The sequence below is a fragment of the Schistocerca nitens genome, chromosome 7 (assembly GCF_023898315.1).
Source record: "Schistocerca nitens isolate TAMUIC-IGC-003100 chromosome 7, iqSchNite1.1, whole genome shotgun sequence".
Lineage (NCBI taxonomy): Eukaryota > Metazoa > Arthropoda > Insecta > Orthoptera > Acrididae > Schistocerca > Schistocerca nitens.
The window spans coordinates 17,210,424-17,225,823 of record NC_064620.1 but is presented as its reverse complement, the minus strand read 5'-3'; the positions used below and the strand labels follow the sequence as shown (position 1 = coordinate 17,225,823).

The 15,400-nt window shown below is 47.6% G+C and overlaps 1 protein-coding gene across 1 annotated transcript in view; it reads left to right on the top strand.

Moving 5' to 3' along the window:
* Positions 1 to 15,400, top strand: part of LOC126195212 (protein dachsous) — a 317,104-nt gene that overhangs the window by 183,186 nt on the left and 118,518 nt on the right. Inside the window, exons 12-14 of the mRNA XM_049933731.1 lie at positions 3,373 to 3,601; positions 3,707 to 3,861; positions 8,883 to 9,391. Of these exons, the coding sequence (XP_049789688.1) occupies positions 3,373 to 3,601; positions 3,707 to 3,861; positions 8,883 to 9,391 (893 nt within the window). The remainder of the gene's footprint in view (positions 1 to 3,372; positions 3,602 to 3,706; positions 3,862 to 8,882; positions 9,392 to 15,400) is intronic.

Genomic DNA, 15,400 nt, shown 5'->3' with positions numbered 1-15,400 from the left:
TACTGTGGTGGTGCTGTGAGAGTCTCACTTACCGTTAACGAAACACTTTTCGACTCCAGTTATGAATGTCTTTGTCGGTAACTGTAACCTTCAGGTGCCTAGTAGTACCGATCTAGTGTTGATCTTGAAAAGCTCTGGAATTATACCCATCCTCCAAGAAAAAATGTGTGTGTGTGTGGGGGGGGGGAGTACGTGTGTGTGTGTGTGTGTGTGTGTGTGTGTGTGTGTGTGTGTGTGTAAACGAATCATTCGGCTATTTTAGATTAACAAGGCGCTGTTGCAGATAAATAAACAAAAGAAAAAGAAATGAGTGGCGGAAAGGAAAACGATGATTCGGTTAAAAACACAGTCGAGAATGGCATAGTAATGGGAGAATTGAAAGAATTCTATCTGTCTCGAAAGTAATGTTACGCAGGTCGGCGGAGTGAGATCATTGAAATAACTCGAAAACTTCGCAGTGGGTCAAAAAAAGTTATAATTTCAATTTGTTTGTCTCGGAGGGGGACAGTCAGTGATACCACATTCGAACGCACACCCCACCCCGTGCGTGGGTGGCGGGGGACAACTTCAAAATCTTCAGTGCTGACCCCTGTTTTTTTATCTCAGATTACGATACCGCGGCAAAATGTACATACGTTTTGTCTGAAGCATTTTCTTCGTTTCGCCACAGATGGCACTGTAGTCGGAGGAACAGAAACGGGTAGGCAACCGTAATTGACGACATGCTACTCAATCGATCCTTGAATATCGAATGACACATGGGACCCCACCTCCACGCTGCAGGGGTAGGACAGGCCAGTATTTCATAACTTCTAATTGGAAGCCGCATTCGCAACGCTGTATTCCTCCGACGTATCCAACGAGAGGATTACGCGACGTGTGGGCGTGGCTCGAGTGAACGCTGCTCTACTTTTCCATTAATAGTAAGTGTTCAAAGGTAGTACCACCGACTTTAATACACTCAGTGATCTGCTTTTGAAATGACCGTTCACAGGACAGAAGCATCTATGCGGGAATGCCAGTACAGACGTTTCTGTCTTCACTACCTATTGGCACTTATTGTTACAGCTTATCTTTTAGATATCCCCACAGAAAGAATTTCGGCGACGCCAAATCCGGCGACCTAGCGGGCCAAATGATAGGGCCACCTCTGCCGGCCCGCCGGCTAGTGTAAACACAGCCTAATACTTACCGTGCTTCATTTGCGTAATGGCCTGGAACGTCCAGGGCAACATCCAGCAGTAGCACCGGTAGTTCCTGTTCCAAAAACGTTCGATAATTTCATCTGTTCAGCGTGCCGTCGATAAAATGTGGGCCAATGCGTTTGTTCCCCATGATGCCACACCATACCTTAACCGTCCAACGACATTGATGATCAACCTGTCGTAACTAGCGGGGACTAGCGTGTTATGCTGGTTAACGCTACGATGGTTTGTGAATGTAGATTCATCGGGAAATAGTATCTCGGCAAAGAACGTGGAGCTCGTTTGCATTTGTTGATGCCCCAATTGACAAAACACTACCGACTTATGGAAATCGGCGCCAAGAAGTTCTTGATGCAGTGACACTTCTTCGTATCAACGGTACTTACCACAATGCAGTATTGTGACGATACTACCTACGGACATACGGGAATCACGTCGTAATTGCAGGGCGCTTATCCGTGGGTTGTGGTGCACCGCCGGTAGTAAAGCTATTTCATTCCCTTCTTCTGTAACACGTTTGCTTCGTTTCCTTTTGTCGGTTTGTAAGCTGTCATCGGACATAAAGGCGTTCGCAACCTTCTAAAAGAACGAACGAGAGCGACCTTTCTCTGGAAAGTGCTCGGCATACAAGGCAACAGAGGCCTGAACATTTCGCTTACATTTTCCGTAAATCAGGATCATTTCAGTCACTTTTGATATTCATCGTTCACTTGCAGTTCTGTTCTCCAAATGACAGGTAGATTTGCAGGCACTAAGTATTGTAATATTTAGAGCCGCTACCTGTTCTACGTCTGCACGATACGTAAGCTCCGATCGCAGTGTACTGCCTGTTACTATACATCGTAATTCGCTACACGGCCACGGTGGCGCGTCGACTAATCCCCTGTTCGCTATGTCGGAAGAATACAATGCTGCGAATAGAGTTCTCAATTACAGGTTACTGTACTACCCTCGCAGCATGGAGGTGGGGGTCCCACGTGCCTTTGGATATCGAAGGGCCATTCAGTAGCATGTTGTAAATTACGATCGTGTACCTATTTCTATTACTCCGATTACAGCACCATCTGTCGCGAAATGAAGAAAACGCTTCAGCCAAAACGTATGTAGATGTTACTGTAAAATCGTAATCAGCGATAAAAAGTGGGGGCTGTCGTTATAGAGTTCAAACTTGTCCTCCTGCCACCCACGCACGAGGTCGGGTGACAGGTCGAGTGTGGTAGCGTTTGATGTCCCCCTCCGAGACAAATTGGAATTATAACTTTGTTTGATCCGATGTGTAGTTTTCAAGTTAAATGAATATACGAGTATATCACAGTGGGCTTGAACAGGAGAGAATGCTTTCCTGATTAAAAGAGCTCCAGTGGTATCTGACATTGATATGAAAGAGCAAGAATTTGAATAGATTCCTGAAAGTGTACATCAGGAGCAAAGCACTGCATGGAAGTGAATCATAGACCGTTAGAAATTCTGAGAAGAAACTTGACTGATTGAAATATAGTACTTTCGAAGTACGTTAAACATTAAGTATATGGGAAATTACGAAATAGAGAAGCAATAGGAAGAATAGTTGTGGAGAAAGGTCTATGGAAGTCGCTTACCAAGTGGAGGGACACGTTAATCAAACATCTGCTGTGGCAGGTGGGAATAGTTGATTTGGTAATAGAAGGAGTGGTAAATGGAGAGAACTGTAAGGGCAGACAGATTAGAATATATAAAAAATGCTATAGATTTATTTGGTTACATAGGGATTAGCACAAAATCGCTTACTATGAAATCTGTTGAAATGATGGTCACTTGCAAAGAGAAAAGCTCGCCGGTTTCTCGTAAGATACTGACCAGGTCAAAATATGGCGACATAAGTCGATCATATTTGAGAGAGTAGCCGGTTGTCGCACACTGCCTCCTACGATATTTCACTCGGGCACCTGCGAGGCATACTCGGGCGATTCATCTTAGACTGACATCGGATGCCCGCGTAGCCGACGTTAGGTTCCGGTAACAGTCTCCGATTGCTCACCTGAAGATGTCTCGCATCTGCCCACACGAAGTATCACGCGTAAGTGACGATCGGCTACACTGCCAAAACATGGTCGGTTATCGAGGAAGTTTGTGGACTGTGGAGAGGCGCGAGTGTTTGGTTGAGACGCGTGCTCCGGCCCTGCGGCAGGTGCGCGCGCTGGACACGTCGTCCAGCAACAACCCGCAGAGCTCGGCGGTGTCGGTGCGCGTCGAGGTGGTCGACGTGAACGACAACGCGCCGCGCTGGCCGCTCGACCCCGTCACCGTGCAGCTGTCCGAGGACGTGCCCGCCGGCTCGGCCGTCTGGAACCTGAGCGCCAGCGACGCCGACGCCGGCGCCAACGGAGAGCTGCGCTACTCGCTGGTGCGCCAGCTGCCGCCGCCCGAGGAGGTGGCGGCGGCGCTCGCCGCGTCGCGCGGCGCGCCGGGGGCGGCGCTCGGCACCGCCGCCGCCGCCGCCCCCGCGCCCGCCCCCGCCGCCGCCGCCGCCGCCGCCGCGCCCTCCTTCACCGTGGACGCCCTGACGGGCACGCTGACGCTGGAGCAGCCGCTGGACTACGAGGCGCTGCGCGAGTACACGCTCGTCATCCGGGCCACGGACCAGGCCGCCAACCGCTCCGAGCGGCTCGCCGCCACCGTACGTATCCCGCAACACAGCGGCGCGCACAGTTCTCTCCGTGTGCTGTAGCGGTTAGCGGTGTGCGTGCTTTGGGCCGTTATCGGCGTGCGCTCTCTCTCTCTCTCTCTCTCTCTCTCTCTCTCTGTCTACGGCACTCTCTCCATGCGGTGCTTGCCCTTGTAAGTGACAACGCTGCAACGCTGGGGGGGCGAGAGGTGGGGGGGATACCACATTACTATTTCTGTTGCTGACTGTCGGCAGATAAATATATTTCAAAAATACCTTTATAAACTTTGGAATCAGGTTCTTTACACCAAAACAAGAAAAACAAATCATATAAATATATGAAACTTCCTGGCAGATTTAAACTGTGTGCCGGACCGAGACGAACTCGCGACCTTTGCCTGTGTGTGTGTGTGTGTGCTGTGAGCACGGGGCGTGAGTCGTGCTTGGGTAGCTCAGTTGGTAGAGCACTTGCCCGCGATAGGCAAAGGTCCCGAGTTCGAGTCTCGGTCCGGCACACAGTTTTAATCTCACAGGAAGTTTCATATCAGCGCACACCTCGCTGCAGAGTGAAAATCTCATTCTGGAATCATATAAATATATATCCGAAAGTCCTTTATTTTAGAATTATTAATGGAACTTTACAGTGTAAGTGAATGGACGTCGTCAACACACAAACTCATAATAAACGCTCGACATATTCTCCCCCTCTCGCTTCTAATCATGCATGCACTTGTCGAATCATGGACTGTCACACCCTTCAAATACTCCCTGATGGTGTCAGAGGCTTCGATCACGCAATGATAAGAGTTTCTGTATCCAGGTGCTCCCAGAGACAATAATACGAACGACTGTGGTCGGTGCTGGCCATGAAATTGGTCCTCATCTACCTATCCATCCGTCGTGGTAGATCCTAGCCAGGTGGTCTGTTGCGTAGATCAATTTTTCAGCGTGCTCCCAGAGACAGTAAGACGAAGGACTGTGCTCGGGGGCACGTGCTGGCCATGCAATTGGTCCTCATCTACCTGTCGTCTCGAACACTGAGACTGAAATACACTGGAACTCAATCGTGCATAATCCGTAGGTTTCTTCTTACTTTTAGGGGCACATGTTCTAACATGTCTCGGACGATGCTCTGAATAAGTTCCTTCTAGGCAGCAACTGTAAGACGTCCTGGGAGAACGTATGGCCCTGCCAGAAAATCACTTACCATTCTAAAGTCTGCACATCAGTTTTAAACTAATGTTGTCTATCCTGTACTGTAGCTTGAGGACTGCAATCGCTCCAAATGTGTTGCTTGTGGAAATTTGTTGTTCCACCTCTTCGAAACATTGACTCGTCTGCAAACACAACTGGAGAGACATGAATGTATTGGCAGGTTAGCAATAGTTCTCCCTTGTTGGATGATAGGAAGTGTAACGCCCCGCACAGAATGAAGATGATACGGATACGTCGGTCAAGTATCCTCCAAGATCCATCACAGACTAGGGTCACTTGTCTTCTACTGATACCTGGCTCTTCTGCGACAGCCCGTAGAACTCGCAGGTCAGGGGTACAAGCAACACGTGGTCTCTGTGGGTCAGCAGTCTGTGGTGCTGTGGATCCTGTCTCGGCAATGTGACAATACATAGTATCGAAGGTTCAATGACTCCGCTCTCTTTCATCCGGAAACGCCATCTGGTACAGCCGTGCAGCCTCATGTCCATTACCATTCGCAGAGTCGCATTTAAAAATCAAGTCTGCCTGTTCATGAGATGCATATCCTGTCATGTCTGAACAGTTAACACACTACGTCTAGTACATATACACAAGCCCGCCCGGTTAGCCGTGCGGTCTAACGCACTGCTTTCCGGGCACGAAGGCGTGCTGGTCCCCGACACCAATCGTCCCGGCGGATTACTGTCGAGGTCCGGTGTGCCGGCCAGCCTGTGGATGGTTTTTAACGCGGTTTTCCATCTGCCTCCGCGAACGCGGGCTGGTTCCCCTTATTCCGCCTCAGTTACACTATGTCGGCGATTGCTGCGCAAACACTTTCTCCACGTACGCGTACACCATCATTACTCTACCAGGCAAACATAGGGGTTACACACGTCTGGTGTGAGACGTTCCTGGATGGGCGGGTGGGGGGGAGTGACGACTGGGGGCCGAACCGCACAGTAACCCTGGGTTCGGTGTGGGTCGGCGGTGGAGTCATTGGACTTCTGTCGCCTGTTGTGGGGTTGTGAACCACTGAGGGCTACGGCGGGGACGAAGCCTCTCCGTCGTTTCTAGGTCGCCAGTTACATACAATACATATACAGAAGAATGACGAGTGTGTAAACTCTCTCAGGTAACACAAAGCCATCTAGGATAGAACGAAGCAAATGTGTGCATACATAAGTGAAGTTGTTGGGCTGAACCTGGAAAGCCATTGAAAATCATCTTTCATTAACTAATTTTTCTTGTTTTGGTATAAGGAACCTGTCCTCGAAGTTCATAAAAGTATTTTTGAAGCACCTGTATATCCAGAATGATACGTTTCACTCTGTAGCGGAGTGCGCGCTAGTGTGAAACTTCCTGGTAGATTGAAACTGTGCGCTGGACCGAGACTCGAATTCGGGACCTTTACCTTGCCGGGATGGTTACTTTGTAAAGGGCACGACCGATTTCCTTAGCCATCCTTTTATAATCCGAGGTTGTACTCCGTCTGTAATGACCGCGCAGTAAACGGGACGTTAAACTCTAGTCTTCTTCCCTCCTCCTTCCTTAGGTGTAGGGCAAATGTCGGAACTAGGAACTCCCTCCCAAACATTCACATCTGGACCCCCTCTGCCCGCACTACCTGATCGTCTGACAGTTGCCCGAAAAGTCCTAGTGCTTGCCAAGGAGACATGGCAAACACTTATTGGAATTTTTTTCTATTACTGGTTGTTGAAGTTCTTAACTCAAATAACAATCCACCAAAGCTGACCGATGGCATTCTTAAAAATTATCGATAAAATGGACTTTAAAGTTTTCCGATAGTCTTTAATTCCCCATTGACAGGACAGTTTTTTGTTGGGCCCTGTGGGTCTGCGGTAGAATGATTACCTGTCATGGGCAGCCTGGGTTCGATTCCAGGCCAGCGCGAATTTTAAAACAAAACTCCAGTTCTACGAGCATTTCCCTGAAGTGCAAAATATATAAAGACGAAGAAAACATGATTTTTTAAAATTTAAACAGTCTTTTGTAAAAGATTGGTAAATAAATATTTATAGTTGCAGTGAAAGCTATATTTTTGTGTGCAATATGTCATCAGAAGTGATAAGACGTGGAATTTCTTAACAAATGACAGATAGGTGATAATTAGCATAATTTTTTGAATTATACAGGATGTTAGTGACAATGACAAAGTTCGAGGTGTTGTAGAGGCTGCGTTGAGGGACGGATTGAGAATACGTACCTGTTTCTGGAAAAGTCATGCAACGACGCTACAAAGTGTTTAAGTTCCGCTGTGCCCCCCCCCCCCCTTCGGCAGCAAACGTGACTTTGTTCGGTGACGGACCGTAGGCGGGACGTCTCGCAGTGTTGTTTGTCATTTGATGACCGGTGGTGCTTGCCACGATCCCCAGTGGGGAAGGTGGGGCTAGCTACTGCGTTGACAGGCGTTGTCCCCTACGAACGCGATGCTTTGTTGCCTCGGCAGATGACGGTTTTGGACACGGGTTTCCGTGTGCATTTCATTTTTCTCTAGGAACCCTCTAAAATCTCCAATTTTTTTCGGTATACAGGAGAAAAATAATCTTCAGATGGGAAAAGGTGTCCGGAACCGTCATCTATGAAGGCAACAAAAAAATGGTTCAAATGGCTCTGAGCACTATGGGACTCAACTGCCGAGGTCATTAGTCCCCTAGAACTTAGAACTAGTTAAACCTAACTAACCCAAGGACATCACAAACATCCATGCCCGAGGCAGGATTCGAACGTGCGACCGTAGCGGTCTTGCGGTTCCAGACTGCAGCGCCTTTAACCGCACGGCCACTGCGGCCGGCTGAAGGCAACAGAGCATCGCATTCATAGGAGACGAGACCTGTCTATGAAGCAGCTAGCTGCATCTTCCTCTGTATGGAATGTGGCATTCAGTCACGATCAACAAATAACAAACGACATTGCGAAATGTTTCGCCTGCGTTTGGTCAGCGTACGAAGTCACGTTTGCTGCCGAAGGGGTAGCCTACCGGCAGGCGCTGGGGCTTATGGCTTCGACGCCCTGTAGCGTGGTTGGACGATGTCTCCTATCCTCGTTTATTCTTCAAGGCACCCTCTACAGCCCCTCGAAGTGCGTCGTTATCGTTTTGTAACACCCTGTATATTAATTTAAACGATGTGGGTTTCAAACTAACCGCAAAAAAATAACAAAAATAAAAATAAAAAAAGGAAAGAAAGAAAGAAAAATATTCCGAAACGAGACTGGGATCAGATATCCAGCGATTACCAGTATCGAGCGCTACCGACATTACTTCTTTATCAATATTTACTTTATGCTTCACGGAAAAGCTCGTAGAACGTGTACCATTCTTTAAAAATTTGCATTGACCAGCTATCGAACTTTGGCTGATCACACAGGAGGCGAGCCTGCTACCACTGAGCTAAAGGGTCTATCGAAAATTTGTCCTCGAATTGGGGAATTAAAGACGCTTGGAAAACCGCACGGTCGATTTTATCGCGAATTTTTGAGAGATGAGTCGAACAGTTTTGGGAAACTGATACTTGAGGTCTGGACGTCAGATACCACGAGTGTAAAAAATTACGGAAATCCGATGCTTTGTGGTCTTTTTGTAAGTGGTGTATTACTTGAACAGCATAATGAATCACGTGTAAAAAGTACTGTGAGTCGTCCACGAGGTTGGCAAAACATCACAGAGCACAAAACTGTTCCAGTTACCTGTATGCCTGGCTTGAAACTGCCACGATCCGGTGTTCATTTCTCTTTGAAAATGTGGTCTTTGCCTCTCTCTCTCTCTCGTTCCCGAAGCAGACGCCTTTCGCGAGATGAGGATTGCGTGTGCTGGCCGACAGGTGACGGCGCGCGTGCTGGTGCGCGACGCGAACGACAACAGCCCCGAGTTCGTGTCGCCGGCGGCGTCGGCCGCGGTGGCCGTGGCCGAGTCGGCGGCGGCGGGCGCGCTCGTGTGCCACGTGCTGGCCGTGGACCGCGACGCCGGCGACAACGGCCGCGTCTCCTACTCGCTGTCGGCGGGCGGCGGCGGCGGCGGCGGCGGCGGCGCGGGCGACGCGGACGCGGCCGCCGTGTTCCAGCTGGACCGCGAGTCGGGCGCGCTGCGGCTGCGCCGGCCGCTCGCCTCGCTGCCCCCGGAGCGCCGCGCGCGCGGCTTCGCCCTCGACGTGACCGCCGCCGACGCCGGGTCGCCGCCGCGCGTCGCCCGCCGCCCGCTGCGCGTCGCCGTCGCCGCCGCGGGCCGCGCGCCGCCGCGCTTCGTGCGCGCCGCCTACGCCGCCAACGTGTCCGAGGACGCCGCCGTCGGCGCCTTCGTGGCCCGCGTCGCTGCGCGCTCCGCCGAGGAAGATGCAGGTGCGCGCCGCGCCGCAGAGGCTGGCTGGCCGTGTCTGTGTGTGCGTGTGTGTGTCTGTGTGTGTGTGTGTGTGTGTGTGTGGTTGTGTCTGGAGTTTGGCGTTTACGGCCGTTCAACGGCTAGTTTATCAGCGCCCTTAAAATATTTAAAGAAAGGAATGTGTAGAAAATGACTAAATGTCTTGCCACACAGCGAGCAGCACACAATCACTCCATCGTCCACGCCGTACAGTCCTTTTTACACGACAGACTTCCTTGTCTCAGCTGACTACTCGAAACAAGTGACTCTAGTACAGCTCCCCTGGCCTTTTATTGCAGCACTGAGTCTCACCTGTTTGGAGTGATCACTCTCGTTTACACGTCAAAGCCAAAATTGCGCACGTTTTGAGAGCGGTCTGTTGTGCGGTTTTGCATCTTAACGGTGAAAGTGAAGTTATGAGGAACTACCCTTTTTACAAAAAGATAGAAATATAGTAGCAAGCAAGGATAATAGTTTGTCAATATGTACACCTAAATTCATAGTGGAAGTTCTTGTCTAAACAATATGGTGAATTTTTTACATCCCTGAGAACTGAAATAATAGCAAAAGTGCCATTCAATCATTTGAAAACGTTTACATTTATTTGATGAAGAAAATCTATGCGGTACTTGCAAAGTGCTATTCACAATTTGTACAGAAAGCAGATGGCAGTTATAAGAGTCGATGGACATGAAAGGGAGGCAGTGGTTGGGAAGGGAGTGAGACAGGGTTGTAGCCTATCCCCGATGTTATTCAACCTGTATATTGATCAAGCAATATAGGAAACAAAAGAAAAGTTTCGAGTAGGTATTAAAATTCATGGAGAAGAAATAAAAACTTTGAGGTTCGCCGCTGACATCGTAATTCTGTCAGAGACAGCAAAGGACTTGGAAGAGCAGTTGAACGGAATGGACAGTGTCTTGAAAGGAGGGTATAAGATGAACATCAACAGAAGCAAAACGAGGATAATGGAATGTAGTCGAATTAAGTCGGGTGATGTTGAGGGTATTAGATTAGGAAATGAGACACTTAGTAGTAAAGGAGTTTTGTTATTTGGGGAGCAAAATTACTGGTGATGGTCGAAGTAGAGAGGATATAAAATGTAGACTAGCAATAGCAAGGAAAACGTTTCTGAAGAAGAGAAATTTATTAACATCGAGTATAGATTTAAATGTCAGGAAGTCGTTTCTGAAAGTATTTGTATGGAGTGTAACCTTGTATGGAAGTGAAACTTGGACGATAAATAGTTTGGACAAGAAGAGAATAGAAGCTTTCGAAATGTGGTGCTACAGAAGAATGCGGAAGATTAGATGGGTAGATCACATAACTAATGAGGAGGTATTGAATAGGATTGGGGAGAAGAGAAGTTTGTGGCACAACTTGACTAGAAGAACGGCTCGGTTGGTAGGACATGTTCTGAGGCATCGAGGAATCATCAATTTAGTATTGGAGGGCAGCATGGAGGGTAAAAATCGTAGAGGGAGACCAAGAGATGAATACACTAAGCAGATTCAGAAGGATGTAGGTTGCAGTAAGTACTGGGAGATGAAGAAGCTTGCAGAGGGTAGAGTAGCATGGAGAGCTGCATCTAACCAGTCTCAGGACTGAAGACCACAACAACAACTTGCAAAGTGCGAACACACCAAACAATACCAGTATGCAATAAATAAAGTCTTTTTTGCAGTGAACACATAGTGCGTACTGGTGCGATCACTCTGTTGTAGAAATTATTCAAGAACGAAGATCGCTTAAATACTGTATACTGGATACCCGGTTTGAACACAGTAAAGGTGCCATCATCGGATCTGAATGTAGATTAACATTTATAAACCATTTGGATATAACGATACATGAGGCAGACCGATTGATATAAAATCATTGTCACAAAAAATCACAACACAACTTTTCATAAAATATGTAAAACTGAAGTCACAAAATATAACTATTTGCTACATGACAGCTGCTCGACTGACAACGGTGTACCAAATAGTTTCATTTTTGACATAATCCTTTCCTTGCCGATTCCGTGGACAAGTTTTTACACTTCCAATGTTATTAGCATCCTTCTAAATACCACGTCTCAAATGCCTCGATGCACTGCCTTTCCAGTTTTCCCTCAGTTCTTGATTCAGTTCTGTACAATCCTGCTTTCCAGAAATTTGTGAAAATCAGTTTTTGATTGCAGTACGCTCGATTTGGCTTTGCTCCTGCTAGTCTGCTTCTTATGTCCTCCCTGCTAAGAATTCTATACCAATACCCGAAATACTATAGATATCTCTATAATATCGGAACAGAAGTATTGATACCAACAGTACCTCAAGGTATTCATTGCTATTTTAATCTGACTTGATAGCTTTTCTGTCACAGAAAAGAACTTTTTTTAAAGACAACATAAAATACGTAAAGTATTTTTCTACTAACCAGTTTTGGTATAATACGAACATAAGCAATATCAACTATATATCTGGACAGAAACTTTAGGCAACATATAAGCGCATTATCACAATTTATTATTACAAGCTTTTCCTAAGAAGAACTGATTTGCAATAAAATTTCTTTTTAGTACAAAACCAGGCGCACAGAACACAGGGCAAAATACTCTGTTTTTGTATGATCGACCCTGGGTGTAAAATAAATATTGCAACCACTTTTCCAAGGCTGTTTAGTGCGACTGCTATATGTTACTGAAAACTGCCCTCGCTATTTAGTTTTTAGTGCTGACCTTACGTTTCAAGTACATTACATAAATATTGGATACGTTTTAATTCTCATTAAATCACTCTTGTCGCATTGGCACTATCTAAACTTGCAATACTATGGAATTATGAAATACCTGGTATTTGGTAGTGGACATTGCTGCTAAGTGAGTTGATGCATGACTGTATTGGGGAAGAATAATTAGGCGTGGGAGGGAAGCTTGATGCGGGCTGTTCAAAAATATGAAGTCAGTTCTAATAGCTACAAGTTCACCGTTGCCTGTTCGAAGATAACAGATAGACGGAAATGCATTTGAAGTGTAAAAGATGGTTCACTGATTCCTGGCACTGATAAACGTCAGTGTTGAGCGTCCTATTTGCCTAGGTATACATATAGAATTTTCGTGTCGAAAGCATCGCTTGACGTATAATATCTTGGCCAGCTGGGATTCGTACCGGCGTGACCTTCGCTTGCGCGGTACAATCCACTCCTTCCTACCTTCTAGACAGGGGGTTTCAGTTTTAATGCGCCGGATAGTTTCGTATAAATAAACCTCGTTTAAACTCTTTGTCTTGTATTTTTTACGGTCCTTCTCCTTGCGTCATTTTGTTGTGCCTCGGCTTTGATGTGCTTTGTTTCCATTCGATCTGATCAACTGCTTCTTATTTGGCTTCTCTAAGTTGATTCTGCACGGTACGGTAGTCACTACAAGGCGAACAACCGCGGTGCAACTAGGAGCACAGCATCGCCAGTTGGCGCTACTTTCATCTGCACTTGCGTTATAAACGGTCTTCGGTCGTTGCCGCAGAATGATATGTGTCGGCACGGTAGTCACCTCTCGTTATCCCACTTGATCGGTGCCTTCTCGACCTGCAACACACTGAAAAGTTCGTTTAATACTTCACACGTGAAACACGAAACATACAACTGTCGTACGCCCAAACTCTCGTCAGGGATTTGCTATCCTCATCTAATCTTAAGCTTGCTTTCTCACCGAAAACATTTTGTGCACTTATTCCAGTCCTGCGCGCTTGTTTTGTGCCCATCAGGAGAAAGCAATGTAATAGCAAGAGACTAGCGCCGCCACTGTTATTTGTGTGCGCACTGTCTAAAGTATGATCGGCCGCAGTAATTACTGCACATAGCAGTAAACGACTCGCTTTGTAGATGGGACGCGTCTCGCAGACTCCATGCGAAAGCACTTAAACACTCATCACTGAAGGCAGTGTTATTCTAGTTAAGTCCTCTTACAACGGCTATAAATCATTCTTTTTTTTAGGTTTTGCGGCGTGTGTTTATTATCCACTAACCATAATTCCAAGCGGGACAAAATGAATGTAGACGTAATAATTGAGACCTGTTCGATAACGCGGGAAGTACATTTAGAGATGTAATGTCGTTTGCTGCGAGAATGATTTTCTCTTCTTACATCTTTACGATATCGAGAGAATTACCCGCGAAGAAAGATGTCAACCGGCGCCGTCAAAGTCATGGCAACAACGAATGCTGTGACGGCTGGTGCAACAGCCTCGCTGTTGGCTTAAGATGCGGAGGGGGGACGGAGGGAGGGAGGGAGGGAGGGAGAGAGAGAGAAGAGAGAGAGAGAGGCGACCACGTCTAGGTGCGTCGCGAGTGCCGCGCCACCCCTCGCCCCCCGGATAATTACCCGGTATTAAAGATGGCGGTCGGCGCTGCTGGTTTAATTTGCGTTTGCTCGTTGCCAGCCCGCGGGCCGATTATCGCGGCCGCCCGTCCCGCCCCCCGCCTCCGCCTCCGCCCCCGGGGGCAGCGCTTCATTAGCCGGCGACGGCGCCGCCGCCACCGTGGTTCTGACGCCGCGCCCCATATGGAACGTGCTCTGCCGTGCCCAAAACCCGACACCCCAACCTCCGTACCAGGCGCAACTCTCTACCTCCGACGAAACACACTCATCGGAGATTTCGTTATAACAGGAAGTTGAGGAAATACTCTTTAAAAATTGTGAAGTACTAAAAAACACGAACTAGTTAAGGCACCGAAAGTGTAAGGGAAAGGAAAGAAACCGGGAGAGGTAAGCAGTAAATTCTCATCAGGACGACGACGGCGGTGCAGATCCATAGAATGCGCGAACATTTACCATACATATCTACGTTCATATAAGGGGCAGTCAAATAAAAACGAAGCAGATGGAGAAAAAAATAAGCGAAGGGAAAAAAATAAGCGAACTGTTTATCGTTTCAAAAGCAATCGCCATAACTGTTAATACATTTAACTCCCTGCGAGAAAAGAAGGTCAGTCCCTTCATGGAAATACGTTTGCGGTTGCCTACGGGACGACCTCTTCATCCGAAGCAAATGCACGGCCGTGAATGTGTTTCCTCAGGGCACCAGAAGTACAGAAATCGCATGGGAAGAGATCGAGACTGTATGGAGCGTGTGTCAGGGCTTTCGAGAGAAACTTATGCACTGTAGTCGAAACAACAGGCACGCCGGAGAACCGGGAAAGTCATGATGACCTTTTTATTTCATCTTTGTGGAAAACGGCTCCACAGTTAACGCAGACCGCTACGGTCGACGCTTTGCAAAAACGGAAGCGCGCCATCAAGTGCAAACGCCCAGGACTGTTGACGGACGGTTTCATTCTGTTGCAGGATAGTGCCCGCTCACATATTGCCAAGATTGTTCCGATTACGTTGCAGAAATTTCGCTGCGGGCAGGTTACACATCCTGCTTACCGTCCCCAGCTCTCCCCTTGCAATTTCCATATCTCTGAACCCTGGCGAAAGATGCTCGTGGTCGTCGACTTGGTTCAAATGGCTCTGAGCACTATGGGACTTAACATCTATGGTCATGAGTCCCCTAGAACTTAGAACTACTTAAACCTAACTAACCTAAGGACATCACACAACACCCAGCCATCACGAGGCAGAGAAAATCCCTGACCCCGCCGGGAATCGAACCCGGGAACCCGGGCGTGGGAAACGAGAACCCTACCGCACGACCACGAGATGCGGGCAGGTCGTCGACTTGCTTCTGACCAACTGCTGCAAGTGTGGCTACAATGATGGTTCCGAAGGCAACCATAATCATTTTTTCCGTGAAGGCATTGACCGTCTTGCCTCACAGTGGGGTGAATGTATTAACAGTGATGAGGATTACTTTTGAAATAATAAACAGTTCACTTAGTTTTTTCTATACGTCTCGTTGTCATTTGACTGTCTCTCATACTTTTAACTCCTGATTCTTCCGGTGAATGGCAGCCTGTGACGTACAGTTCTTTCAACTAATTTTATGTGGTCGCTCCGAACTG